This window comes from Neoarius graeffei, chromosome 6, assembly GCF_027579695.1.
Source record: "Neoarius graeffei isolate fNeoGra1 chromosome 6, fNeoGra1.pri, whole genome shotgun sequence".
Taxonomy (NCBI): domain Eukaryota; kingdom Metazoa; phylum Chordata; class Actinopteri; order Siluriformes; family Ariidae; genus Neoarius; species Neoarius graeffei.
In genome coordinates, this window is record NC_083574.1 from 86131904 (window position 1) to 86158132 (window position 26229).

General features: G+C 40.3%; 1 protein-coding gene across 1 annotated transcript in view; it reads right to left on the reverse strand.

The window, feature by feature from the left end:
• Positions 1-3894: 3894 nt before the first annotated feature.
• The window catches only part of wtip (WT1 interacting protein), a 141820-nt gene continuing 119485 nt past the window's right edge, over positions 3895-26229 (reverse strand). The window contains exons 5-8 of the mRNA XM_060924146.1: positions 20841-20971; positions 17585-17636; positions 17355-17423; positions 3895-6199 (exon numbers count right to left, since the gene is read on the reverse strand). Of these exons, the coding sequence (XP_060780129.1) occupies positions 6047-6199; positions 17355-17423; positions 17585-17636; positions 20841-20971 (405 nt within the window). The 3' untranslated portion in view covers positions 3895-6046. The remainder of the gene's footprint in view (positions 6200-17354; positions 17424-17584; positions 17637-20840; positions 20972-26229) is intronic.

Sequence of the window (26229 nt, forward strand, 5' to 3'; positions counted from 1 at the left end):
GGTAACTGCTTAATCGACTGATGGTTCAAAATTGCTGACACTGGAAACTCCTTGACTACAAATGTTGAATAATCTTCTCCTTAAAGAAAATATCGTGTTAATGAGAGAACATTTTAAAATGTTTTCTTATCATCAGACTTCAGATTATATGAAGCATTTGTTATTCAACTCCCTGTGAGTGCTGTTAGTATAGAAACCATCATGGAAGAGAGGATAAGTTGTTTCTATACTCGGGGAGACCGGGGTTGGTTGTAACAAAGGGATAGTTGAAACAGCATCACTTTCACCAAATAAGGGATAACATAAGAGTCATGTGACCAATTTCACGTATAACCACTCCGTCCCTGACTGATCTTGCATGTGAATTTGCATGGCTGTGTGAAGAAGTGTACAGATTTTACGGCCAAAACACTAATTTTTAGGTAAGAAAGTAATTTTTTGGGCCAAGTCTGTACTGATACTGTAGGAGTTTGAATTAAGTAAGTTGTATTAGATTAAAGAGTAGGTTCTTAGGTAAAATGTGAGGCATTTAACCCTCTGGGGTCGAGAGCTTCTCTGGCGAAGCTCGGCAGGTTTAGAATGAGTAGGTCATGTATTTAGTTAAATATCTTTGCGAGTTTTTATCATACAAGCATGATAAACATATTGACAAACTTTATACTTTCCTATGTGCCCACTGTCAAATAATATTATAGTTTTTAAATGACCTAAATTAGATGAAACATAAAACTTGTCACCTTACTCAGTCACACCAGAGTCGGAGCGCTGAGCACCCACTTATACATTCATAAAAGACTATTCGCATGGTAAAGGCATGATAATCACTTTCACTCTTTCGGTTTCGATTGGTTTCTCTTTCGCTGTGGGAACGCCCACCGTAAACAGGATAAAATCTGTCAGACAGTTCAGGATATTTGGAGGTAAAACTTGTTGCGAGATGGCACACGGATTTTATGCGCTTCAGATGATTCAGGACAACGATTCAGTTCAATCTTGAGAACTGCGACACTGATGATGAGTGGTGCCTTTTATTTTTACTTTGACTCAATCCAGCCAAAGATCAACTCAAGTAAGTGTAAATATTTCTTCTATTTCTGATGAGCAGATCGGTTGGTATGCGTACGCTGTAGTGCATACACAGGAACAATGACTAAGCAGTTTTTCCAGAGTTAAAAGTATTTTCCTCAAAATAGTTAATTTTGCTTGATTTTGAGTTTAGAAAGTAAAATTTGGAGTTGGAGTGGGAGCAAAATTACAGAGTAATTGTGTAACAGAGTTGGTTGTGGCTCTGAACTGAGTAAAATAATACAAGAGTTAATTTCAAGATACAGTGAATAGAGTCAAATACCAAAATAAAATAACATACCAGATAAATGAAGCTGTTGCAAAAAGCAGTTTTAGAACTGTGTTGTAATGTGTGAAAAACATGACCTTACCCATTGTGACTTGACCTGATGGGATTAAGAGTTAATCTGATGGGATTAAGAGTTGGCAATGGGAGGGGTTTTCACTCTTCTCATTGAATGGAATGGAATTTTTTACTCTTCTCATTGAATACCCCTCCCACTGCCAACACTTTATCCCAAAACAATAGGACATAATTTTTTTGATGGCCAGTTAAATGTCCAGATCAATGGAGTAGATTTTTGATGTGCTTGATACATTCCTAAAATTGAACAGAATCACCTCAAGTGATCAAAATGGTTCGTCACAATGGGTAAGGTCATGTTTTTTCACACATTCCAACACAGTTCTCAAACTGCTTTTTACATCTTTATTTATCTGTTATTTTTTAAAAAGTACAATCATGACACATATACTACATAGATATTATTATAGCTGAACTTGTGCTGAATACAAAAGTCATATGACTTTGAAAATACTGCTTTGATTTGTTGAACTTGACAACAAAATCAGAGTATGCCAAAATCATTAGAGTGCCAGAAAATACCCTCAGACCCCAGAAGGTTAATCTATGCTAATTTCAAACCACCATGCTGGTACAGCTAGCTAAACAATGACTGACAGGGGCAGGGATGGTTGTACCACCTCATAAGAAAGTGTTACATGCACAATAAACTTATTCAGATGCATATTTTGTGGTGTGGTCTCAATTTTACTGTTACAATTTACCCCAGGTTGTGTTGCAACATACCCTGGTAGTGGATAGGTTGTAACAATGGTACTCCTTGCAATTGACATCACATGAGACCGTCAATGACGGTGTAACTCACTCGGGCCCCGTCTAGTCCAGAAGGAAGGATCTGTCATGATCTGCCCCAGACTTCCACTCCGGAGATTTACTATCTCCCAGTTCAGTGCAATCCGGATCCGGGATGGGACTTCCATCTTGCCGGCATTCACTTCCTGGTCTGCTCTGCTGTGTATAAATAGGCCGTTCTCAGAAGGGGACTTTGCCAGAATGTCTTATCTGTTTCTCACGTCGTCTCTGTGCAATTTTTTGCTTCCTGGATGTTTGCTCTCCGTTTTGCCTAGTCTTAGCCACAGTTTTTTGCACTCACGTTTTGTCAGTTTTTCATGTTTTTTGCACTACATTTTTTGTCTCCAGTTTTTGTCAGAAGTATTTTTCATGTTTTTTTCATATTAGCACTTTGTCTACCTCGTTGTTGTCTGGATTATTTTTGCTATTTTTGTTTGTTGACTCTTTTTGGACTTTAAATCATTTTTTATTCATTGGATTTTCTGGTTTGTGTTCTGCTATTGGATCCTAACTCACCACATTTCGCCACCCTTAACAGGATCTAAACTGGGCCACCTTATGGGTGCAATAAATGGCGCAAGCTATATACAGAAGCTATATTCACCCTAGGAATACGGACCTATTTGACAGAAAGAATCCAAAACGGCAAGGAATTGGCCGAGAAGAAGCGTTTTTTGTTGAACTGCTTAAAGCATTAAGGCTTAATTAGTCCATAACTTCATTAATAATTGTAATTAAGCAAATCTGGGTAGAAGTTCTATGCACCCTAGGTACCCCTACCTTCATGCCAGAAAGAATCAAAATCGGTGAAGAACTGAGGGAGAAGAAGCGATTTGTGTGGAAACTGCTTGTTAGGGATTGATGAATTACTCCATATCTTCATTATTAATTGCAATTATGTAAATTTGGGTAGAAGCTACAGTATATTCACTCCAGGCAGACCTACCTTCCTGCCAAAAAGAATAAAAATCAGTGAAGAATTGAAGGAGAAGAAGCGATTTTCATGAAATGTGGACGATGCCGGACAACACATGATGGCATAAACTCATCACCTGTCGGCCGGATGAGCTAATAATGAATTGTATAATATAATTGGAGAAGTTGAAAACATCGCTATTTGTAGTAGACAAAATGAGGGTACTTTGTGTCAAAATTTGATCGCTGTACCGTAAAAATTGTGCCAGTTATACATGCTAAGACAAAAAGTGTTACATTCATCCCCGGTCTCCCCTAAAAGTAAATTGTGGATGAGGTAACGTGGTTTTGGCACATCCAGGCCTCTAGAGGGGGATAATGCATAGACTGACTTTGGTAGTATGTGTGGTAGCATTGTTCGGGTTTTTGAAACACCCCAATATCTCAGCTGGGTTGATCATAATCCCCAGGAGTTGGTGGGATTGGTGAGAATTTATTTGGGATTAGGCAGGATTGGTTGTAAGGAAGTCCTATGGGAGCCAGTGGGATTAGTCAGCAAGAATGGAAAGAGTGAGATTTAAAAAAAAAAAAAAACAGTCCAGAGCATACATCTAGTTGAGGATGATGAACACAGTGTATAAGACCAACAAGGTAGTTGTGTTTAGGAACAAAGCAAGTAAGAATACACAGTGTTTTAAAACCTAGTAACACACAACCACACCAGAGCCGTACAAATAACTCAAAACACACACACAGCATTAAGTTAACTACAAAACCACTTTATTGAAAAAGCAGATTATCTCATCTACGGTTAAATGATATGTCCCAACTTCTTATAACATTAAATAACTTTAAACCTTATTTTCGTGTTTAGATAAATAAATCTACGTTCCTTTTTTATTTATGAAATATCTAAGGAATCAAAACATTGAATGATACAAAAAGCAGAAGAAGGTGAGATACGCGTTCTGAGATCTACACTCGAGAAACAAAGCTACGGCTCACCGCCGTGTCGGACAGAAGCAGAGAATAAACGCTAGTGGTGTTTATTTACAGGGACTCTATCTGTGTTCTATCAAATAGTAGTACATTGTTTTGTATTAAGTGTATTAAGACATCGTGGAGAGGAAACAATATGCAGTTTTGTAAAGGCGAAACGACCTTTCTGGGAATGATTGGAGAGAAACATCAGCGTTGTGTGGAATTCTGAACGTGACTCGTCTTTTCTGGGAAAAAAGAAAAGAAAATATCCGTGCATTTTTGAGTAGAATTGTTCGCACCATAGGAAGTGTGCGTTAGAAACGATAATGTCGGAGACAGGATTGGTTTCAGCCTGCCTGTGTCCATTCAGTAGCGTTACAGCAGGGCTCCTGTCTATGCCTCCGATAGGACACACACACACACACACACACATACACAAAACTACAACAAGGAGACATTGCTGGTTTGTCATCAGGTTGCCATCAGCGCACTGGATTTTAACACACACACACTCATGCCTCTTTTCCACCAAATCAGTTCCAGGGCTGGTTCGGGGCCAGTGCTGGTGCTGGTTCACAACTCGTTCAACTCGCGAGCCAGCTGAGAACCAGTTTGCTTTTCCATAGCTCGCGGTGCTAAGGGAAGCGACGTCAGTTACGTCGCTGTATACGTCATTACGTCGCTGTATACGTCAGTTACGTCGCTACGTTTGCATAAACCTTAGCGCGAATATCAAAGCAAAAACAACATGGAAGAAGCAGCAGCAGCAACAACAATAATAAAGGATGACTTCGCGTTTGTACAGCTGCTGCTTCTCGTCGCTTAAAAATGGCGATCTTTCGCGGTCTTGTTATTGTTGTTGGTCTTAACCACTCCGCCCCCCCGCTGACGTAAGCGGTTCTTTCCTCTGGCCCAGCAGAGAGTTGGTGCTAGCCTGGAACCGGTTTTTCTGGCCCCAGAGCCAGTTCTTTGTCAGTGGAAACAGAAAACCCGGTTCCAAACTAAGCACTGGCCCCGAACCAGCCCTGGAACTGCTTTGGTGGAAAAGGGGCAACACACACACACACGGCCCTGCCACTAATGCATGTTAGGAATGTTCACATACACATCACGTCCATCCTGTGGAGCTTAGGTGAAACCAGCACCTCTGAGCTTCAGCACAACATCAGATCCATTGACAAGGAAAAAAACCCCAAAAAACTATGACCGAACAGCGATCCACTCTTCCATCACAACAGCTGCAACACATCTCCAGCGTGTGTGTCCTTCCAGACAAACCAGTGTCGGGAAAATGTACACAGCGCCGGAGTCTAGTACCAGCTCGGAAATGATACGCCAAATCACATGAAGTCAACTCCAACGGTGGAGCACAAAAATGAAAAACTCTACATTTGTGTAAAGAAAATATGTCTGTGAATATCAATAGAGTTAAATATGATATGTTAAGGCAGTGTGTGTGTACGTACATTGTATTCCTTACCACGATCACATCACATCACATCACACATACTGTGTATGTATACATATGAATACAAAATGGTGTACAGATATTAATGGTGCAACTCGAAGGCAATGAGTGGAGAAAAAAACAACAAAAACAAAACCTTAAGTGCGGGATTTTCAGTGAAAGGCCACTTGTAAGGATTTTTCCTTTCTCGGAATGTAGCTGTATATGCTGGTTGTGTCCTGTAAGTGGGAACAGGGGGTCAAAGTTCGAGTCTGTGACATCATTCCAGGGTGCAGCTGCAAAGAGACAGACAGAGAGGGAGACAGAAAGAGAGACAGAGAGCATTTCCTGTCTGTCTGTCTGTCTGTGCCTCGTCTCATTGAAGGTGCGGATGGTTGGAGCAGCAACGAACGTCGCACGTCTCTCTTCGTGGCGCTGTCTGGTCTGCGTGTGTGTGTGTGTGTGTGTGTGTCTGTGTGTGTTCACAGCTCAGTGACATGAAGCGGATAGCTGGTAGGTGCCTGGGCGGGACCGGAAGCTTTTAACCGGTGCAGATGGCAGGCGTGGCACAACAGGTGACCCTCTAACGGGTAACAGCGGTGGCCCTCTTCATCCGTCAGCTGAAGGCCACAGTCCTGAGTTCAAACACACACACACACAGAGATCAGTTCAATTGTTGTCATAGCAATGATTTAAGTCCCTCAGGTTTCAAATCAGAACGTGTTTTACTATGCATCAAAAATATTACTAAAGGAGGAATGAGTTTGGAATAAAACACACAGGAGTGTGCTGTTACAGGACAATAATCCACCATGAGATGGTGTGACGCAGCTCTATGTGATTGTTTCGTTACAGAAATCTTCAGGCTTTTTTAACCTGGTCCCTATTTTCCCATCTCTTTGGATCCAAATAGTTACGAGACACAAAAACTATGGAAATTCATCCAGTATTGAGCTAAAATGCTCTAACAGGCAACCGCAAAACGGCTCTACAGTATAATCTTTTGTGGAAATCATCTGCGTCAATGCGAACCGCTTGTTTTGGCCAATGACAGGCTCATCATATTATTATACGTGTCTGATCCTGACAGAGATACGTCTGTGTCTGTTTACTGTAAAGAAACTGTAGAAAATTACTGTTTCTGAATTGTTCTTTTTTCCTGGTCTCTGACGCAGCACCCCATTCAGTGTCTGGAGTCGATTTTCACACAGTTCTCCCCGTGTCTGTGTGGGTTTCCTCCGGGTGCTCCGGTTTCCCCCACGGTCCAAAGACATGCGCTCAGGTTAACACGGGGTAGGCTTAGGCTGAAGTGCCCTTGAGCAAGGCACCAAACCCTCAACTGCTCCCCGGGCGCTGTAGCATAGCTGCCCACTGCTCTGGGTATGTGCAGAGATGCCTACCCCAAATTTTGAATTTCAGTATTCTTGAAAACATTTTTCAGTATTTTGGAATGACTTTCAGTAACATTAATTTATGTGCATTTCCATTATAAAGAGGTGTATATACCAATATGTTTAACATTTAAATTATTAAAAAGTACTGTTTTGTGTGAATTGAATAAACAAAACGCGAGCAGCCATCTCAACTGAATTTCCACTCAACAAATCTCTCGAGCATACAATACATCACATTTTTATAAATACAATAGTGTTCCCTGTTTGCAGACATTACGGTTGACTACCAATCATTGGTATTGAATGTAACTCCTCAAAAGTATTATATTATATTGCCTGGCAAAATGTTCTACCTGTTAACGGATTCTAATAAAATTTAAAAAAAATTCTTACTTCATGCCAAAGAGTGTCCGACATTGTTATCTTAATGTCCCAATATATAAATACTTCAGCATAATGCTTCAGAAGAGACATTGGATAAAATGACATTTATAATTGTATTTAAAACAGTGGAATGATCAAATTTTTGCCACAATCCCAACAGCACTAATCATAAAATTCTGTTTTTGATCAGACTACATGTACATTTGCACTTGCAACACTGAAAAGACTTTGAATTAAAGAAGTACAGCCAGTGTTTGATATTTCAGTGAATAAAAATCAGACATGTAAAAAGAAACTGAATACGTTTAACTCACATTTCATGGCACTAATCGGCAAGTTCAACTCCAAGCACAGGTCAACCATCACCGCTTCAGCACGGGTCACGTTTCGTGTCTTTTCATCCACAGATTTCGTAAAAAACTGCTGGATACCCCCAGATTTACTTTCCGCCTGACTCGCCATTTCAGCATACTCCATATGTTTTTTGGAGTTGACATGCCGCCTGCAGTCATCGTGACCACCACGAGTGATGTTAATGTCAGTTCTACACAGTTTGCGTATCCATTGCCCTTTTGACTGGGTGTAATGCACGGCCATTCTACCGTATATCGTGGGAGGAACACCTGAGACCTGTGTTTCACTTGTCCCGATACTGAGCGTTTCATTTCCACTACTGAGAAGCAGCACCATGCGTGTGTGATGCCGAGCGAAAATAGCGCGAACAAATGTGCGGTATCTGCGCATGTCACACACAGCATGTGCGGTTGTCATAAAAATAAATGGCCGTGAATCGCGCATGGATTAAAAAAGTCGCTTGGACATTTAAAAACAACTCATTGGAATTTTTTAAGACTTTATAATAATTCCGTACAGAATAACACTGTTTGCCGTAACATCGTATTTACGTAACGTTTCCGTACAAAATACGGCCAATCCGTACTAGTAGGCATCTCTGGTATGTGTGTGTGCTCACTGCTTCAGATGGGTTAAACGCAGAGAAGGAATTTCACTGTGCTTCAGTGTACATGTGACAAATAAAGGCTTTCTTCTTCCTGGTTATAGCGTTCAAACTCAATACTGGACTGATTTCAATCGTTTTTGTCCCTAGTAAATATTTGGACCTAAAATGATGGGAAAGTTGGGCCCAGGTTAAAAAAATCCAGAAGTTTCAAAATACAGTTGAAAACAGTTTCAAACACAGCAATTTCCCAATGATTGTGTGCTTTTTAGTTATAAAAAAAAGACATTATTTTTATCCATTTATTGTTACATTTAATGTTTAATGGCCTGTCCAAAAAATGAGTCCATGAAATGTCTGTGAAATCCTGCTGCCACTTAAATTTTGCAGTTTTTTAAAAAAGACCAAAAAAAAAAAACCCCACCACAGCTATTGCTACTTAAATTTTGCAGTTTTTTTAAAAAGACAAAAAGACAAAAAAAAAAAAAACCTCAACAAAAAACCATCAGCTTTTGCCACTTAAATTTTGAAGTTTAAAAAAAAGACAAAACAAAAATAACCCAAAACCCACAGTTATTGCCACTTAAATTTTTGCAGTTTTTTTAAGAGACAAAAAACCAACCAACCAAAAAAAAAACCCCCACAGCTATTGCCACTTCAATTTTGCAGTTTTTAAAGAAAAACAAACAAAAAAACCCCTGCTGTTGCCAGTTAAATTTTGTAGTTTTTTTAAAAAAGACAAAAAACAAACAAAAAACCCCCCACGTTCATTCATTATTCTATTTTGGAATGAAAGATGAAATTTAAAAAAGGGTGCAGCTTGGTTTAAATGTCATATGACAGCTTAAACCACCTTCTCAATGACATTGGGACCAGGGACCTCATTATTCTAATGGGGGATTTTAATGCAAAGATTGGAGCCCAAAATGAGGGATACGAGTCTGTGATGGGTAAACATGGAGTGGGGACCATGAACGAAAACGATGAGATGTTTGCTGAAACTTGTGTGAACAATAACCTCGTAATAGGGGGGAGTGTTTTCCCCCACAAGACAATCCATAAAAAAACCTGGGTGTCACCAGATCATGTCACAGAAAACCAAATCGATCACATCTGTATAAATAAAAAGTTTAGAAGAACCATGGAAGATGTCAGGACAAGACGGGGGGCAGACGCAGCCTCAGACCACCATCTCCTGGTGGGGAAATTCAAACTAAGGCTGAAGAGATACCATCATGCAAAGGGCCAGAGGACAAAATACAATACCAGCTACCTCAGCAATGCTCAAATCAAGAAAGAGTTCAGAGATACTCTCTCAAAGAAAAATACAGAGATGCAGCTTGGTCACACAAGAGAATGGACAATAAACAAAGAGTGGGAAAACCTAAAAACTGCTTGGAGCTCAACATGTGAGGAGGTCTTGGGGAGAAGATCACAAAACCACAAAGATTGGATAACACCGGAAACTCTCAACAGAATCCATCAGAGACAGCTGAAGGAAAAAGTAAACATTGCAAAAACAAGATCTGAAAAAGCAGCAGCCGTAAAGGAATACAACCATTGCCACAAAGAAGTACGCAAGAACATCAAGAAGGACAAGAGATTACAGGTGGAGAGATTGGCTAAGGAGGCAGAACTTGCAGCATCCCAAAGAAACATGAAGGAACTGTACAACATCACAAGAAAACTGGCTGGGACACATCGACAAAGTAATAAACCGATCATGGACAAGAATGGCCAACTCCTTTCAACCCCAGAAGACCAGCTCAATAGATGGGTAGAACACTTCAAAGAGGTTCTTAACAGACCACCGCCAGCAGATAAGCCACACATTCCTATGGCCCAGACACAGCTAAAGATCAAGTGTGACAGACCAACAAAAACTGAAATAAAAGCTGCAATCAAACAACTAAAACCAGGTAAGGCTGCTGGCCCTGACAATATTCCACCTGAAGCCCTCAAAGCTGATGTGAACACATCTACAGACATGCTGTACAGCCTCTTTGGAAGAATTTGGGAGGACGAAAAAACACCCACAGAATAGGCAGAGGGCCACATAGTGAAACTCCCAAAGAAAGGTGACCTAAGAAAGTGCAACAACTACCGAGGGATCACCCTACTCTCAGTGCCCAGTAAGATCTTTAATCGAGTCATCCTGAACCGTCTTCAGGAAGCCGTTGACAGGAGGCTGCGGGACCAGCAAGCAGGTTTCAGGAAAGATCGCTCATGCACAGACCACATAGCAACAATTCGCATCATCATTGAACAGTCTATTGAATGGAACACATCCCTGTACATGAACTTCATTGACTTTGAGAAGGCTTTTGACAGCTTAGACCGGACAACACTATGGCAGCTAATGGAACACTATGGAATCCCCACCAAGATCATAAACCTAATCAAGAATTCATATGGTGGCACCTCCTGAAGAGTCATGCATGCAGGTCAGCTTTCCCGGACCTTTGAAGTCAAGACAGGAGTCAAGCAAGGATGTCTTCTCTCACCATTCCTCTTCCTCCTCGCCATCGATTGGGTCATGAGAGAAACAACAGAGGGAAAGCGAAACGGAATCCAGTGGACATTGTGGGAGCAACTGGATGATCTGGATTATGCAGACGATATAGTTCTACTCTCACACACACACACGCAAATGCAAGAGAAGACAGACAGACTTGCACAAGCTTCATCAAAACTTGGCCTTACTCCCAATATAACAAAAACACAAGTGATCAAGATCCACTCCAAGACCAACAATCCTGTGACCTTGAACAACGCTGCCCTAGCAGAGGTAGAATCCTTTACCTAGTACCTAGGCAGTGTTGTAGACACCACGGAAGGGACGGATGTGGACACGAGAAGTAGAATTAACAGAGCAAGAGTGGTATTCAACATGCTCAGAAACATCTGGAGCTCAAAGAACATCTCCACAAACACTAAGATACGCATCTTCAACTCCAACGTGAAACAGGTGATGCTGTATGGGTCTGAAACATGGAGAACAACAAAACACACAACATACAGGCTACAAACATTCATCAACTCCTGCCTCAGAAGGATACTAAACATCTGGTGGAAAGACAAAGTGAGCAACGTGGATCTATGGAAAAGAACAAATCAAGACCCCATAGATGTACAAATACAGAGAAGAAAATGGAGTTGGACTGGTCACACCCTCAGAAAACCTGCCACAGACATCACCCGTCAAGCCCTGAAGTGGAACCCCCAAGGGAAAAGGAAACAAGGTCGCCCCAGGAACAGCTGGAGAAGAAGCATAGAGGCAGAAATGTATGAGAGAGGGCTGAACTGGGGAGATCTTGAACAGAAAGCCACCAACAGAGTGAAATGGAGGTTGTTCGTCAACGGCCTATGCACCCAAGAGGAGCAAAGGGCTTAAGTCAAAGCAGCTTGGTGTTTTATTTAAAACAATACAAGCAGAAATGGCTCTATTTTGTTTTCGAAATGTATTGCCATCATCAAATAGTAGTATTAGAAAAGTGGACAACATTTCTGATCATTTTCTTATTTTGTAATATTCATTTATTCCTTTATTGAATTTCATATGCCTCCATATGCGGCTAGCCCCGCGCCTCGGGATGAAGAGCCACGGTGCTCGGCTTCAGTTTCGTTTTTCCATCGGCGGCTCCAGCCCGACTTTGGACGCTCGTAGCTCGGGCAAGGGAGGTCCCAGCCTCCCCAAACTTGCCAGCCAGAGACCTCTGCCCTCTCCCCCAACGAACCAGCGCTGCCAGGGCTGGCTAGCCCCGCGCCTCGGGATGTAATTCGCCCCGAGGCAAGCCGCGGCGCTCCGCTTAGGTTTCGTTTCTTTCAGCGGCTCCAGCCCGACTTTGGACGCTCGAAACTCGCGCAGGGGAGGTCCCAGCCTCCCCAAACTCGCCAGCCAGAGACCTCCGCCCTCTACCCCAATGAAGCTGCGCTACCAGGGCCCGTCAGCTCCCAGCCAGGTGACGTTATTTCCCCCCGAGGCGAACTCCGCTCCGTGCCTTAATGAGAGCCACTGACGCAGGGAGTATTCAAATAAATAAATAAATAAATAAATGAATCCCTCCCACCCACGGCACGCTCTCCCTTGACCCCACAGCGACTTCCGCTCCACCCCGCTCGGGACCCTAAAGCCTCGGTCACAACCGGCCGTACGTGCTCCTACGGCCGGTCTACGTGCAAAAAACGCAAGAAACGCACGGAGGGCGCACGTGTGACGTGCTGATTTTCGAGCCGTAGACTGGCCGCAGACCGGCCGCAGAGGTTCTTTGTCATGTCAAACAAACTCTATGGGCGCTTACGGTTTTTTCAGGTTGCAAGACAAACCTACGGCCAACGTGCGTCTTTCTCCATGAACAAAAAAAACGCAGCGATTTGGGAAACGCCAAAAATCGCACGGCCAAAAAAATTGTACGTGTGGTTGTGACCTAGGCTTAACCTGGCGCACCAGTAGGGCATGGGCACCCACACTTAAGCCCACCCCAACCCAGGGGCAGATTAAAAACCTTCTGCCTCGCAGGCCTCCGAGTCGCGCAGGCCCCTGGTAAAACCGAAAGTTGGGACTTTGCCGTTTTAACGCCTGATGCCCATGGTATAACACTAGGCAGTGGGACTTTGCCATTTTTCTGCCCTGACGCCCATGGTAAAACTGAGCAGTGGGACTTTGCCATTTTTTTCTGAACCATGGGACTTTGCCATTTTTCTGCCTGACGCCCATGGTAAAACTGAGCAGTGGGACTTTGCCATTTTTTTCTGAACCGTTGGAATATGCCTCCAAAGACGCCATGTCATGCAGATGAGAATAAACAAACCATAATGCTCCCAACCCGCCCACAAGCTTAGGCTTCCAGGTCACCCAAAACCTAAGTTCTAAATAAACTAAAACGCAATTCAGAACGGCATTTTTCAAAATTGCTTTTTCCCTTTTTATGCTGTTCAATGACTCATTTTCAATAACTAAAAATACATCAAAACATGGCTCTGGATTCCATTTCACAAGTCATACACAAGTATAAAAATTCATAAACGAGTCCTTTTTCATTTCTCATGTGACTTCCAAAATAGAATAATGAATGAACGAAAAAGTACACGGACCCTAAATTTTGCAGTTTTTAAGACAAATTAAAAATAAATAAATAAATAAATAAATAAATAAATACCCACACAGCTATTACCACTTAAATTTTTTGCAGTTTTTTTAAAAAAGACAAACAACAAAAACCCACAGCTATTGCCACTTAAATTTTGCAGTTTTTTTAAAGACAAAACAAACAAAAAAACCCCACACCTATTACCACTTCAATTTTGCAGTTTTTAAAGACAAACAAAAAAACCCCCCCAGCTATTGCCACTTCAATTTTGCAGTTTTTTAAAAAAGGCAAAAAATCCCACAGCTGTTGCCACTTAAATTTTGCAGTTTTTAAGACAAATAAATAAATAAACAAACCCACACAGCTACAGTGCCTTGCAAAAGTATTCATACCCCTTGAACTTTTTCACATTTTTCCACTTTACAACCACAAAGTTTTTTATTGAGATTTTATGTGATAGATCAACACAGAGTAGCACATAATTGTGAAGTGAAACGAAAATGATAAATGGTCTTCAAAATTTTAAACAAATAAAAATCTGAAAAATGTGGTGTGCATTAGTATTCAGCCCCCTGTACTCTGATACCTCTAAATACAATCCAGTGCAATCAATTGCCTTCAGAAGTCATTTAATTAGTTAATAGAGTCCTACTGTGTGTAATTTACTCTCAGCATAAATACACTTGTTCTGTGAAGGCCTCAGTGGTTTGTTAGAGAACACTGAAGAACAAACAGCATCATGAAGACCAAAGAACTCACCAGACAGGTCAGGGATAAAGTTCTGGAGAAGTTTAAAGCAGGGTTAGGTTATAAAAAAATATCCCAAGCTCTGAACATCTCAAGAAGCACTGTTCAATCCATCATTCAAAAATGGAAAAAGTATGGCACAACTGCAAACCTACCAAGACATGGCCGTCCACCTAAACTGGCAGAGCGAGCAAGGAGAGCACTGGTCAGAGAAGCAGCCAAGAGGCCCATGATCACTCTGGAGGAGCTGCAGAAATCCACAGCTCAGGTGGGAGAATCTGTGCACAGGACAACTATAAGTCGTACACTCCACAAATCTGGCCTTTTTGGAAGAGTGGCAAGAAGAAAGCCATTGTTGAAAGACAGGCATAAGAAGTCCCGTTTGCAGTTTGCCAGAAGCCATGTAGGGGACACAGCAAACATGTGGAAGAAGGTGCTTTGGTCAGATGAGACCAAAGTTGAACTTTTTGGCCTAAATGCAAAGTGCTATGTGTGGCGGAAAACTAACACTGCTCATCACCCTGCACACACCATCCCCACTGTGAAACATGGTGGTGGCAGCATCATGCTATGGGGATGCTTTTCTTCAGCAGGGACAGGGAAGCTGGTCAGAGTTGATGGGAAGATGGATGGAGCTAAATACAAGGCAATCCTGGAAGAAAACCTGTTGGAGGCTGCAAAAGACTTGAGACTGGGAAGGAGATTCACCTTCCAGCAAGACAATGACCCTAAACATACAGCCAGAGATACAATAGAATGGTTTAGATCAAAGAATACTCATGTGTAAGAATGGCCCAGTCAAAGTCCAGACCTAAATCCCATTGAGCATCTGTGGCAAGACTTGAAAATTGCCGTTCACAGACGCTCTCCATCCAATCTGGCTGAGCTTGAGCTATTTTGCAAAGAAGAATGGGCAAAAATTTCAGTGTCTAGATGTGCAAAGCTGGTAGAGACATACAGTACCACAAAAGACTTGCAGCTGTAATTGCAGCAAAAAGTGGCTCTACAAAGTATTGATGCAGGGGGGATGAATACTAATGCACACCACAATTTTCAGATTTTTATTTGTTTAAAATTTTGAAGGGGCGGCACGGTGGTGTAGTGGTTAGCGCTGTCGCCTCACAGCAAGAAGGTCCGGGTTCGAGCCCCGTGGCCGGCGAGGGCCTTTCTGTGTGGAGTTTGCATGTTCTCCCCGTGTCCGCGTGGGTTTCCTCCGGGTGCTCCGGTTTCCCCCACAGTCCAAAGACATGCAGGTTAGGTTAACTGGTGACTCTAAATTGACCGTAGGTGTGAATGTGAGTGTGAATGGTTGTCTGTGTCTATGTGTCAGCCCTGTGATGACCTGGCGACTTGTCCAGGGTGTACCCCGCCTTTCGCCCGTAGTCAGCTGGGATAGGCTCCAGCTTGCCTGCGACCCTGTAGAAGGATAAAGCGGCTAGAGATAATGAGATGAGATGAAAATTTTGAAGACCATTTATCATTTTTGTTTCACTTCACAATTATGTGCTACTCTGTGTTGGTCTATCACATAAAATCTCAATAAAAAACTTTTAAGTTCGTGGTTGTAAGGTGGAAAAATGTGAAAAAGTTCAAGGGGTATGAATACTTTTGCAAGGCACTGTATTGCCACTTCCATTTTGAAGTTTTTTTTAAAAAGACAAAAAAAAAACCAAAACAAACAAACAAACAAACAAACAAACAAACAAACAAACAAACAAACAAAAAAACAAAAAAAAAACCCAGCTATTGCCACTTCAATTTTGCAGTTTTTTAAAAAAGACAAAAAACCCCACAGTTGTTGCTACTTAAATTTTGTAATTTTTTTAAAAAGACAAAAAAAAAAAAACCCACAGCTATTGTTACTTAAATTTTGCAGTTTTAAAGACAAATAAATAAATAAATAAACCCCACAGCTATTGCCACTTCAATTTTGCAGTTTTTTAAAAAAAGACAAAAAACCCCACAGCTGTTGCCACTACAATTTTGAAGTTTTTTTAAAAAGACAAAAAAACAAAACAAAAACAAACAAAAATCAAACAAAAAACTCACAGCTATTGCCACTTAAATTTTGCAGTTTTTTTAAAAGAACCCCCCACACATTTGTTGCCAAATAGCGGACTACATAGGCGGCAAGATGTAGTTTTTTTTCTGCCATGGAAGTGCACTTGTATACCGAGGAGGAAGCAATTTGCAAAACAAAACAAAACAAAAAACCTCCCACAGCTTATGTAACCCAAGAAACCACAGCATGCAATGTCCCTTGTCTGTTAAAGCACTGACACTGGAGACTCCTTCCAAAAATGCGAAATAAACATCTCCTCAAAGAAAGCGTCACCATATCAACAGTTACACGTTGTTACATTGTCTGCCATACAATTCCCCATGTAAGCTGTTCCTATAGAAACGATAACGTACACTAATATTAGATCGAGTACATTGATATACACCTGTGATTTGATTCATGGCTGAGTGTCAGAGCTTCTGTTACAGGAAATTAATCAAAACATTCCGACCAGTCAGAATCGAGAATCGAACAGCGCTGTGTTAGAACAGAAAATAAATTCTACCACACACTCCAGATTATAATCCAAGGTTAACAAGGGCAGAACAGTCCTCAATCCTTCATTTTTAATCAACATTTTTGGTTATTTATTTGTTTATGACTGAAAGCTTTATGTTTATTGGCAAAGCGAAGTGTTTCTCCCAGAGGGTATTATAAAGCAGGTTTTAATTTTATGCAAATGAAAAGCGACGCAATGTAGCGGCTTGTTATGACAAGCAGAAACCAAACTGTAGCTAAATCTAGAGCTTTGCCCTGAGCACGCTCGAGAGACATGCAGCAATGAAACGTGGTCACTGATAGATCACGCTAACGCTCGGACATGCTAACAGCACAAACTCAGGAAAAATAAATCTCACATTTCAACTACATACAGTTCTAGTAATGTTCGCAAACGGAGCAGATTTTTTTTTCTTATAGAAGCAGATGAGGGCTTTTTTTGTAAAAATGGTGAAATTCATACCCAAAGCATAAAAAAAAGTCTCTTGTTAGCATGAAATTGTTTAACACAAGGTTCAGTTCCACATTATTTAAAGTTTAACAAAGAGTGGAATGTGGTGAATGATTTACGTTGTGTTCTCACACACACACGACAACATTTAATTGAATACCACTTTGCTACAAATACACACATCCTCTTCTTCCTGTTCTTCTTACCTCACAGTGATAACACTCTACATGGTAGTCTTTATCCATGGACACGACCCGTATGGTCTCCTCTGAGCCCTGGGGGAGTGGAAAGAAAACCCACCATCCACCCACACACACACACTGACTAAATAATGACTGATCCAGAACCAAGCATGAAGAATGTGTGTGTGTGTGTGTGTGTGTGTGTGTGTGTGTGTGTGTGTGTGTGTGTGTGTGAGAGAGATGAGAGCTCTTACCTCAGCTGGAAGGATGGCCTGACCACACGATGCACATTTTGGAGCAAAGACTCTATAAAAAGCACAAAGATAAGTCGTGTATCGAGCTTTTACAACCATCATGGTTCAAAATACCCGTGAAAACTGAATGCAAATCAAAACTGAACGCCTTACAAAACAGAATATTTCACTGTTTAAAGGGTGTAAATTCGACAAATAATATCAAACACCTACTCTATTATACAATTATAATAACAGCCTTTATTCTATCTGCATTTACTGGATATGAGCAATCGCGCGCTCGGATTGGCTACTCTACTACAAGGATATCAGCTCATATACCGTCAGTAGAGAAAAACAAAATGGCAGAGCGTGTTGCTGAACCAACCGAGGACGAAATAAAAACTCGACTCGAAAACAAAACCCCAAAAAATAAAATAAAAAAGCAACAAAATATGGAATGAAAGTATTTGATGGGAAGAACGTATGTTTATTTTATTTTTCAAGAATCATTATCGCATTTTTCACAAATTTCTTCTGTCATTTCGCCGGTTTGTTTACATTCCAAGCGGAAATGATTTTGTCAGATGTTTTGTATCAAGTTTCTATTTATCGAATTTGCAAAAAATAAAAATGCTCCGTTTCTCAAAATCCAGTGAATGTGGATAGAATAAAACAGTTATTCCACTCAATCTCGTCGTACATGGATTATAGTCAACTCGGTGCTACGCGTCTCGTCGGCTATCAGCTCATGTACGACTCGATTTTGCGGAATAACTGTTAATTATTTTTTTTCGCGGTCCGGTTTCCATCAAATATTGCGCTCTGATTGGCTGGTGAGTGGGTCCGTATCCTACGATACAGACCCCGGTTATGGACCTTTGGCCACTCGCTCATTCACAACAACAAACATGGTAGCATTTTTTGTCAACATTTATCTTTTTATTTAGAAGATTATCAAAAATCTTATAAATTTTTGCCAGCATTTCTCAGGAGAATAGCATTAATATTACAGCATGGATAGTGATAACGACAGTCTTCACAGCGAAAGCAAGTTTTACTACCCTGAGGAAGAAGAAATAAAAGAAAACATTTCAGGAGAAAGCTGAAAACCTCTAACTTGCTAACGCAGAGCAAAAACATGGCTGAATCCTGAATCACTCCTATTTGTATAAATTGCGAACTACATAGGCGGCAAGATGTAGTTTTTTTCCTGCCATGGAAGTGCACTTGTATACCGAGGAGGAAGCCATTTGCATTACAGCCGTGAATGAGGATTCAAAATGGTGGCTCGGCTCGGTTTTCCCTTTCGGGCGCTCTCGTTTTCTGTTAGGATTTGGTAAAGAAAAAATAAATATATTATTTACCAGCTTAAGGTCGGTCCGTATGGTGAAATACCGTGACCTCAGCCTTGAATACTGACCTCGGTCCAGATGGCCTCGGTCAGTACTTTCAAGACCTCGGTCACGGTATTTCACGATACGGACCTCCCAGCTGGTAAATAACATATATATATATATTTGCTAAGTTCTCAAGATTCAAATACGTTTTTAAAGCTGTTTTATATCACAGTGCTTACTCAGAATTCTTAAATCTGATTGGTCAGAAGGTGTTGATTAATTTTCTATCACAGCAGCTCTGATGGTAATTCCAGCTGCGAATCAAAGGTTTGCTTGTATATTAACACACATTTACACAACCAGTCAAAAGTTTGTACACCCCTACTTTACTTGTTCATAGGTTTTTCTGTGTTTTGTATTTTCCACATTGGAGAACAAAACTGAAGACATCAAAACGATGAAATAACATCTGGAACATGTACGGAATTATGTGGTAAACAAAATATGTTTGATATTTTCGATTCTTCAGCATATCCAGCATTTCCCTTGATGACGCTTTGCACACTATTGGCATTACCTTAACCAGCTTCATGAAGTAGTCACCTGGAATACTTTCAATAAACAAGTGTGCCTTGTCAAAAGGTAATTAGTGGACTAATTTCTTGCCTTCTTAATGTGTTTGAGATCAAACCGTACATAGTAAAGAATAAAAACACCCTATAATACATGTCCCTATTCCATCCACAACTCTAGTCATCCATACAGTATTATGTCAAGAACCGAAAAACTAAGTAAAGAGAAACGACATCCATCATTACTTTAAGACATGAAGTGACTTTTAATTAACTTAATAATCTCATCTCATTATCTCTAGCCGCTTTATCCTGTTCTACAGGGTCGCAGGCAAGCTGGAGCCTATCCCAGCTGACTACGGGCGAAAGGCGGGGTACACCCTGGACAAGTCGCCAGGTCATCACAGGGCTGACACATAGACACAGACAACCATTCACACTCACATTCACACCTACGGTCAATTTAGAGTCACCAGTTAACCTAACCTGCATGTCTTTGGACTGTGGGGGAAACCGGAGCACCCGGAGGAAACCCACGCGGACACGGGGAGAACATGCAAACTCCACACAGAAAGGCCCTTGCCGGCCCCGGGGCTCGAACCCAGGACCTTCTTGCTGTGAGGCGACAGCGCTAACCACTACACCACCGTGCCGCCTAACTTAATAATAATATTAATAATAATAACAAGGTGTGAACAAACTTTTGACTGCTATTGTATATGGTGCAATTCTCAGTGAGGCGCTAATTTATCGAAGGAATCTCCAGTTTCATCACTTTGTCACAGTTAGATATAAAGCAAGAGGTAACCATGAATGAAAAATCATCATTGCTGGCAGACTGCTGCGGTATAAGAGGAATAAAACCCTTCAGGACGTGCTGTTACTGAAACTCCGCTTTGTGTCAGGTCATAGCACACCATCCCGTTGTTGACTTTTTTCCTAGAGCAGCATGCCCCCACGTGTTTTATTCCTTCCATAGCCAGGCGAGGGTTACGACTGCATATTAAAAGTGTCTAAATTCTAGAAATGCATGTAAGCCATGCAAGAACAACATGAACTTAATGAGAAAGCAATCTCAGATTTAGTTCCCGGGGAATATTTCCTCTGACACGTTTAATTACCAGTGGGAGTCTTTAACACACAACTGACTCGACAGTGTGATTTAAAGTGGCTCTAATCCAAAACTACTGCAGCATTACGGATTTTGTGCTTATTAAAATTTAATTAATGTGTGTTTGGTAGTGGTGTGAAGATACAGCAATGAGGAACGGTGCACCAATTTAAAACAACATGTATCAGACATGATGTCCGATATCACGACCCTGACCAGGAGAAAGCGCTTACTGATGAAGATGAAGCACTTACGTGTGATAGTCTTTTACACAGTAGATGTTATTCTCAACGTCAACAGTGAAGGGAACTCCATCTAATCCCTCTTTACACACCACACAGCGGAAACAACCTGGGTGGTAGGACTTCCCCAGAGCCTGGAGGATCTACACACACACACACACACACACACACACACACACACACACACACACACACACACACACATATGGGCCATTATAGAATTTGGGGTACATTTCACATCTTCGAGATAAACTTTTTGTTATTTTCCCCAAAAGAAATCTTTACTGAATCAGTTCTGGACAATAATGAATGAATGAATGAATTTATTTTTATTTCGAACATGTATAAAAAATGTATGTAACTATTTGTACATACAAAAGAAAGAAAACGAGAAATTTAAAAAAATAAACAAAATAACAAAGAGCTAAGACATTACAAAACACCGCACATTGTTCGAAAAAGGAGTGGGAAGAAGTACAATACTTTTTTAATTTCCCACCCCTTTTTAACTACCCCGAAATCCAAACTACATTAATACACCTATAAAAATATATACCATATATACACTTCATGAATATCTATATAAATATATAATTACAAAAATATACTACATACCATATATACACTTCATAAATATCTATCTAAATATTTAATTACAAAAATATATACTACATACCATATATACACTTCATAAATATCTATCTAATTATTTAATTACAAAAATAAATATATACTACATACCATATATACACTTCATAAATATCTATATAAATATATAATTACAAAAAATATATATATACTATATACCATATATACACTTCATAAATATCTATATAAATATATAATTACAAAAATAAATATCTACTACATACCTATCCCTGTAAATATGAATATATAAACTATCCCCATAAATAAATATATACCATATACTAAGTTCTAATATAACAATCAACCCTATTCTATTTATCCCTCATCATCCTCCGTTAACATACTTCCTCTTCTATATACTTGTTTAAAAATATTTTTTGTACCTTTTTTTAAACAGATTTATATATATATATATATATATATATATATATATATATATATATATATATATATATATATATATATATACACACATTATATAATGAAAATTATGACAAATTTAAACCAATAGCAATGCTTGATGTCCATTTTAGACTCAATTTATCCATAAAACATTAACTAAATGACTCCCCCAACATTACTGGCTGTCTTTGGCCCTGTCCACACGGCAACGGATTCAGGTGACTCCGATACAATTGCTTATCGTTTAGGCCTGGCGTCCACACGGCACCGGCGTTTTGGGTGCCCAAAACGCAATCTTTTTGAGAACGGGTTCCAGAGTGGAAAGATCTGGCAACGTTGCCATTGTGAAGTCGTCTGGATGAGTAGAACGGATTTGTTTACGATGACGTCACAACCACATGACTGTGAGTGCTTCACGCCAGGTAGAAGTGTAACGAATATCACCAGGAAAAAGCCTTACAGAGCACTAGTGAGAGTGAAACACGAGCTTGGATATTATTATTATTATTATTATGTTCAGTGTTAGTTCACAGTAGTAATGCAAGAAGCAGAATAGTGACAGTAATAGTGAAGCAAAAACATGCAATTGTACAAACACTGCAGCTCTACAGCAAAATATTCATTTATGAAATGGTCTGATTCTTAACACCAGTAGTGCCAATGATCTTCCCATTGCGATGCGATGCGAGTTGTCAACAAATCCTATAACTTGGTTCATGAAACGCGCTTACAAAATATTTTCACTGTGAATATTTATTGTGTAATGGTGCAATCCCGCCAGCAAAAATAGGGAAAAAAAGGAGCGATCTCACCTCTTCAGATGTTGATTTAAGTCCGACAATACATTCCTCAAAAAGGGCGTAGAGGAGCAAATTAATCCAATTTATTTCGGACCATTAAAGACGCCGCCTTCCGCGTAGAATCATACGTCATCCTCGCCGCCATATTGGATAGGTCAAAGCGGAGAATAAAGATTCATGTGCTGCCTTTAACTGTACCAACAGGTTTACCGTCCAAACGAGATCACATGGGATTACCTTTCACAGGTGAGAAACAAATTAATCCATCAACGTGTAGTATTCAATTTATTCCGGACCATTAAAGGCGCCGCCTTCCGCGTAGAATCATACGTCATCCTCGCCGCCATATTGGAGAGGTCAAAGCGGAGAATAAAGATTAGCTGCGTTTAACTGTACCAACAGGTTTGCCGTCCAAACGAGATCACATGGGATTACCTTTCACAGGTGAGACTGGAAAAATACTTTTCATTGTATTTGGTCATTATAATGTAATTTTACAAACAGATTTTCCTGACTTTGTGGCTAATATGAAGTCTCGCGCATAATAGTTTATGCGCATGCGTCCTTACTTCTTCTATTGTTCTGGTGTCTCCGAAGGGACCGTCTTACAGCGCCCCTAGAGGTGTGGCATGTGTATTGCATCGTTTTCAGCAAGCGTTGCGTTGCCATATGGACCTGATATTTTACTGATTGTTGCCCATTTGGACGCGATATATTTTTAAATAACATCTCGTTGCCGTTGTCGTGTGGATGTAGCTTTTGACTCCTGATTCATCCATTCAACTCCAATAAACAGGAAGTGATTCAGTCTAACAGTCTGTTTTTGGGGTGTATTCTAGTAACTGTTATAAAACCAATTGCAATTGCATAGAAAGTCTATTTTCTGTACGATGTGAAATTTCAGTCATAAAAAAAATACTTTTTATCCGTCCCAATGTTATTGTCAACTCTGTTAGAAAACTGCATAAAATCCACAAAGACTTTTAATAATACACATGACACCTGCACTGAATGATGTCACTTCCTGTGGCGGGAAACTTCAGAAAGGCAGCGAGGTATGACGTTTCTTCTCTCATTAATTTGAATTTGAAAATGTTGAAGATACACCAACGGTAGATTAATTATTCGTCGGCTCTGTTATTGCGATATCGGAGTGAATCTCTCACTCATTTAAAAAAAAATAATAAAACCCAAAAAAACCAAACAATAATATGATTAAAATCCATAAAATTCTGTTTTTATACATGCCGTGTGGTAGCTAGTTTGAGGTTCGCACGTGGAGTCAAGACACAAAATGGTGGAAAACTGTCAACTCTGTTGTTGTCGATTCTGTTAATGGATTGCCCAGTTTAATGATAACAGAGTTGACGACGACTAACCGAGTCGACACTTGAAATGTACCCGCGATTATAGAATGGGGTGTTTCAAAAAAAATAAAAAATTGATTTCGTTTCACAGTCTAATAACTTTGCCAATTCTCGTTCAATTGACCTCAAATTTTAACAGCGTGTGTGGAAACAGGTCAAAATTTTATGTTTAATGCTTTTATCTTTTTAGGTATAGAAATGCCATTCACTGGAAAAGAAAAGGCATTTCGTGTGTTAGAGTACGCTCAAACACAGTTGAAAATTTGTGAAATCGTTCATGGAATCCACATACCTTTGAATTTCTCATTCTATTCAGTTTCTCAGCCTTTTCAGTTTCATTTGCCTCGGCTATGTACAGTGGTGCTTGAAAGTTTGTGAACCCTTTAGAATTTTCTATATTTCTGCATAAATATGACCTAAAACATCATCAGATTTTCACACAAGTCCTAAAAGTAGATAAAGAGAACCCAGTTAAACAAATGAGACAAAAATATTATACTTGGTCATTTATTTATTGAGGAAAATGATCCAATAATCCATATCTGTGAGTGGCAAAAGTATGTGAACCTTTGCGTTCAGTATCTGGTGTGACCCCCTTGTGCAGCAATAACTGCAACTAAACGTTTGCGGTAACTGTTGATCAGTCCTGCACACCGGCTTGGAGGAATTTTAGCCCATTCCTCCGTACAGAACAGCTTCAACTCTGGGATGTTGGTGGGTTTCCTCACATGAACTGCTCACTTCAGGTCCTTCCACAACATTTCGATTGGATTAAGGTCAGGACTTTGACTTGGCCATTCCAAAACATTAACTTTATTCTTCTTTAACCATTCTTTGGTAGAACGACTTGTGTGCTTAGGGTCGTTGTCTTGCTGCATGACCCACCTTCTCTTGAGATTCAGTTCATGGACAGATGTCCTGATATTTTCCTTTAGAATCCACTGGTATAATTCAGAATTCATTGTTCCATCAGTGATGGCAAGCCGTCCTGGCCCAGATGCAGCAAAACAGGCCCAAACCATGATACTACCACCACCATGTTTCACAGATGGGATAAGGTTCTTATGCTGGAATGCAGTGTTTTCCTTTCTCCAAATATATGCTTCTCATTTAAACCAAAAATTCTATTTTGGTCTCATCTGTCCACAAAACATTTTTCCAATAGCCTTCTGGCTTGTCCACGTGATCTTTAGCAAACTGCAGACGAGCAGCAATGTTCTTTTTGGAGAACAGTGGCTTTCTCCTTGCAACCCTGCCATGCACACCATTGTTGTTCAGTGTTCTCCTGATGGTGGACTCATGAACATTAACATTATCCAATGTGAGAGAGGCCTTCAATTGCTTAGAAGATACCCTGGGGTCCTTTGTGACCTCGCCAACTATTACACACCTTGCTCTTGGAGTGATCTTTGTTGGTCGCCCACTCCTGGGGAGGGTAACAATGGTCTTGAATTTCCTCCATTTGTACACAATCTGTCTGACTGTGGATTGGTGGAGTCCAAACTCTTTAGAGATGGTTTTGTAACCTTTTCCAGCCTGATGAGCATCAACAACACTTTTTCTGATGTCCTCAGAAATCTCCTTTGTTCGTGCCATGATACACTTCCACAAACGTGTTATGAAGATCAGACTTTGATAGATCCCTGTTCTTTAAATAAAACAGGGTGCCCACTCACACCTGATTGTCATCCCATTGATTGAAAACACCTCACTCTAATTTCACCTTCAAATTAACTGCTAATCCTAGAGGTTCACATACTTTTGCCACTCACAGATATGTAATATTGGATCATTTTCCTCAATAAATGACTGAGCAAGTATAACATTTTTGTCTCATTTGTTTAACTGGGTTCTCTTTATCTACTTTTAGGACTTGTGTGAAAATCTGATGTTGTTTTAGGTCATATTTATGCAGAAATACAGAAAATTCTAAAGGGTTCACAAACTTTCAAGCACCACTGTACGTAATTTCTGGGATATTTACATTTCAAACAAGATCAGAGTTTTTGAAACACCCTGTATAATCAATCAAATGAATACAAACACACAGACCATCGGTTTTGCTGAAAGAAAATTCTTTGCTGTTCTAAAACCTGTTAATTTAAACCATCCTCACTGACATCATAGTGAGAAAATGTTGACGGTGTGTGTGTGTGTGTGTGTATCTACTAAGACATGGCCCTT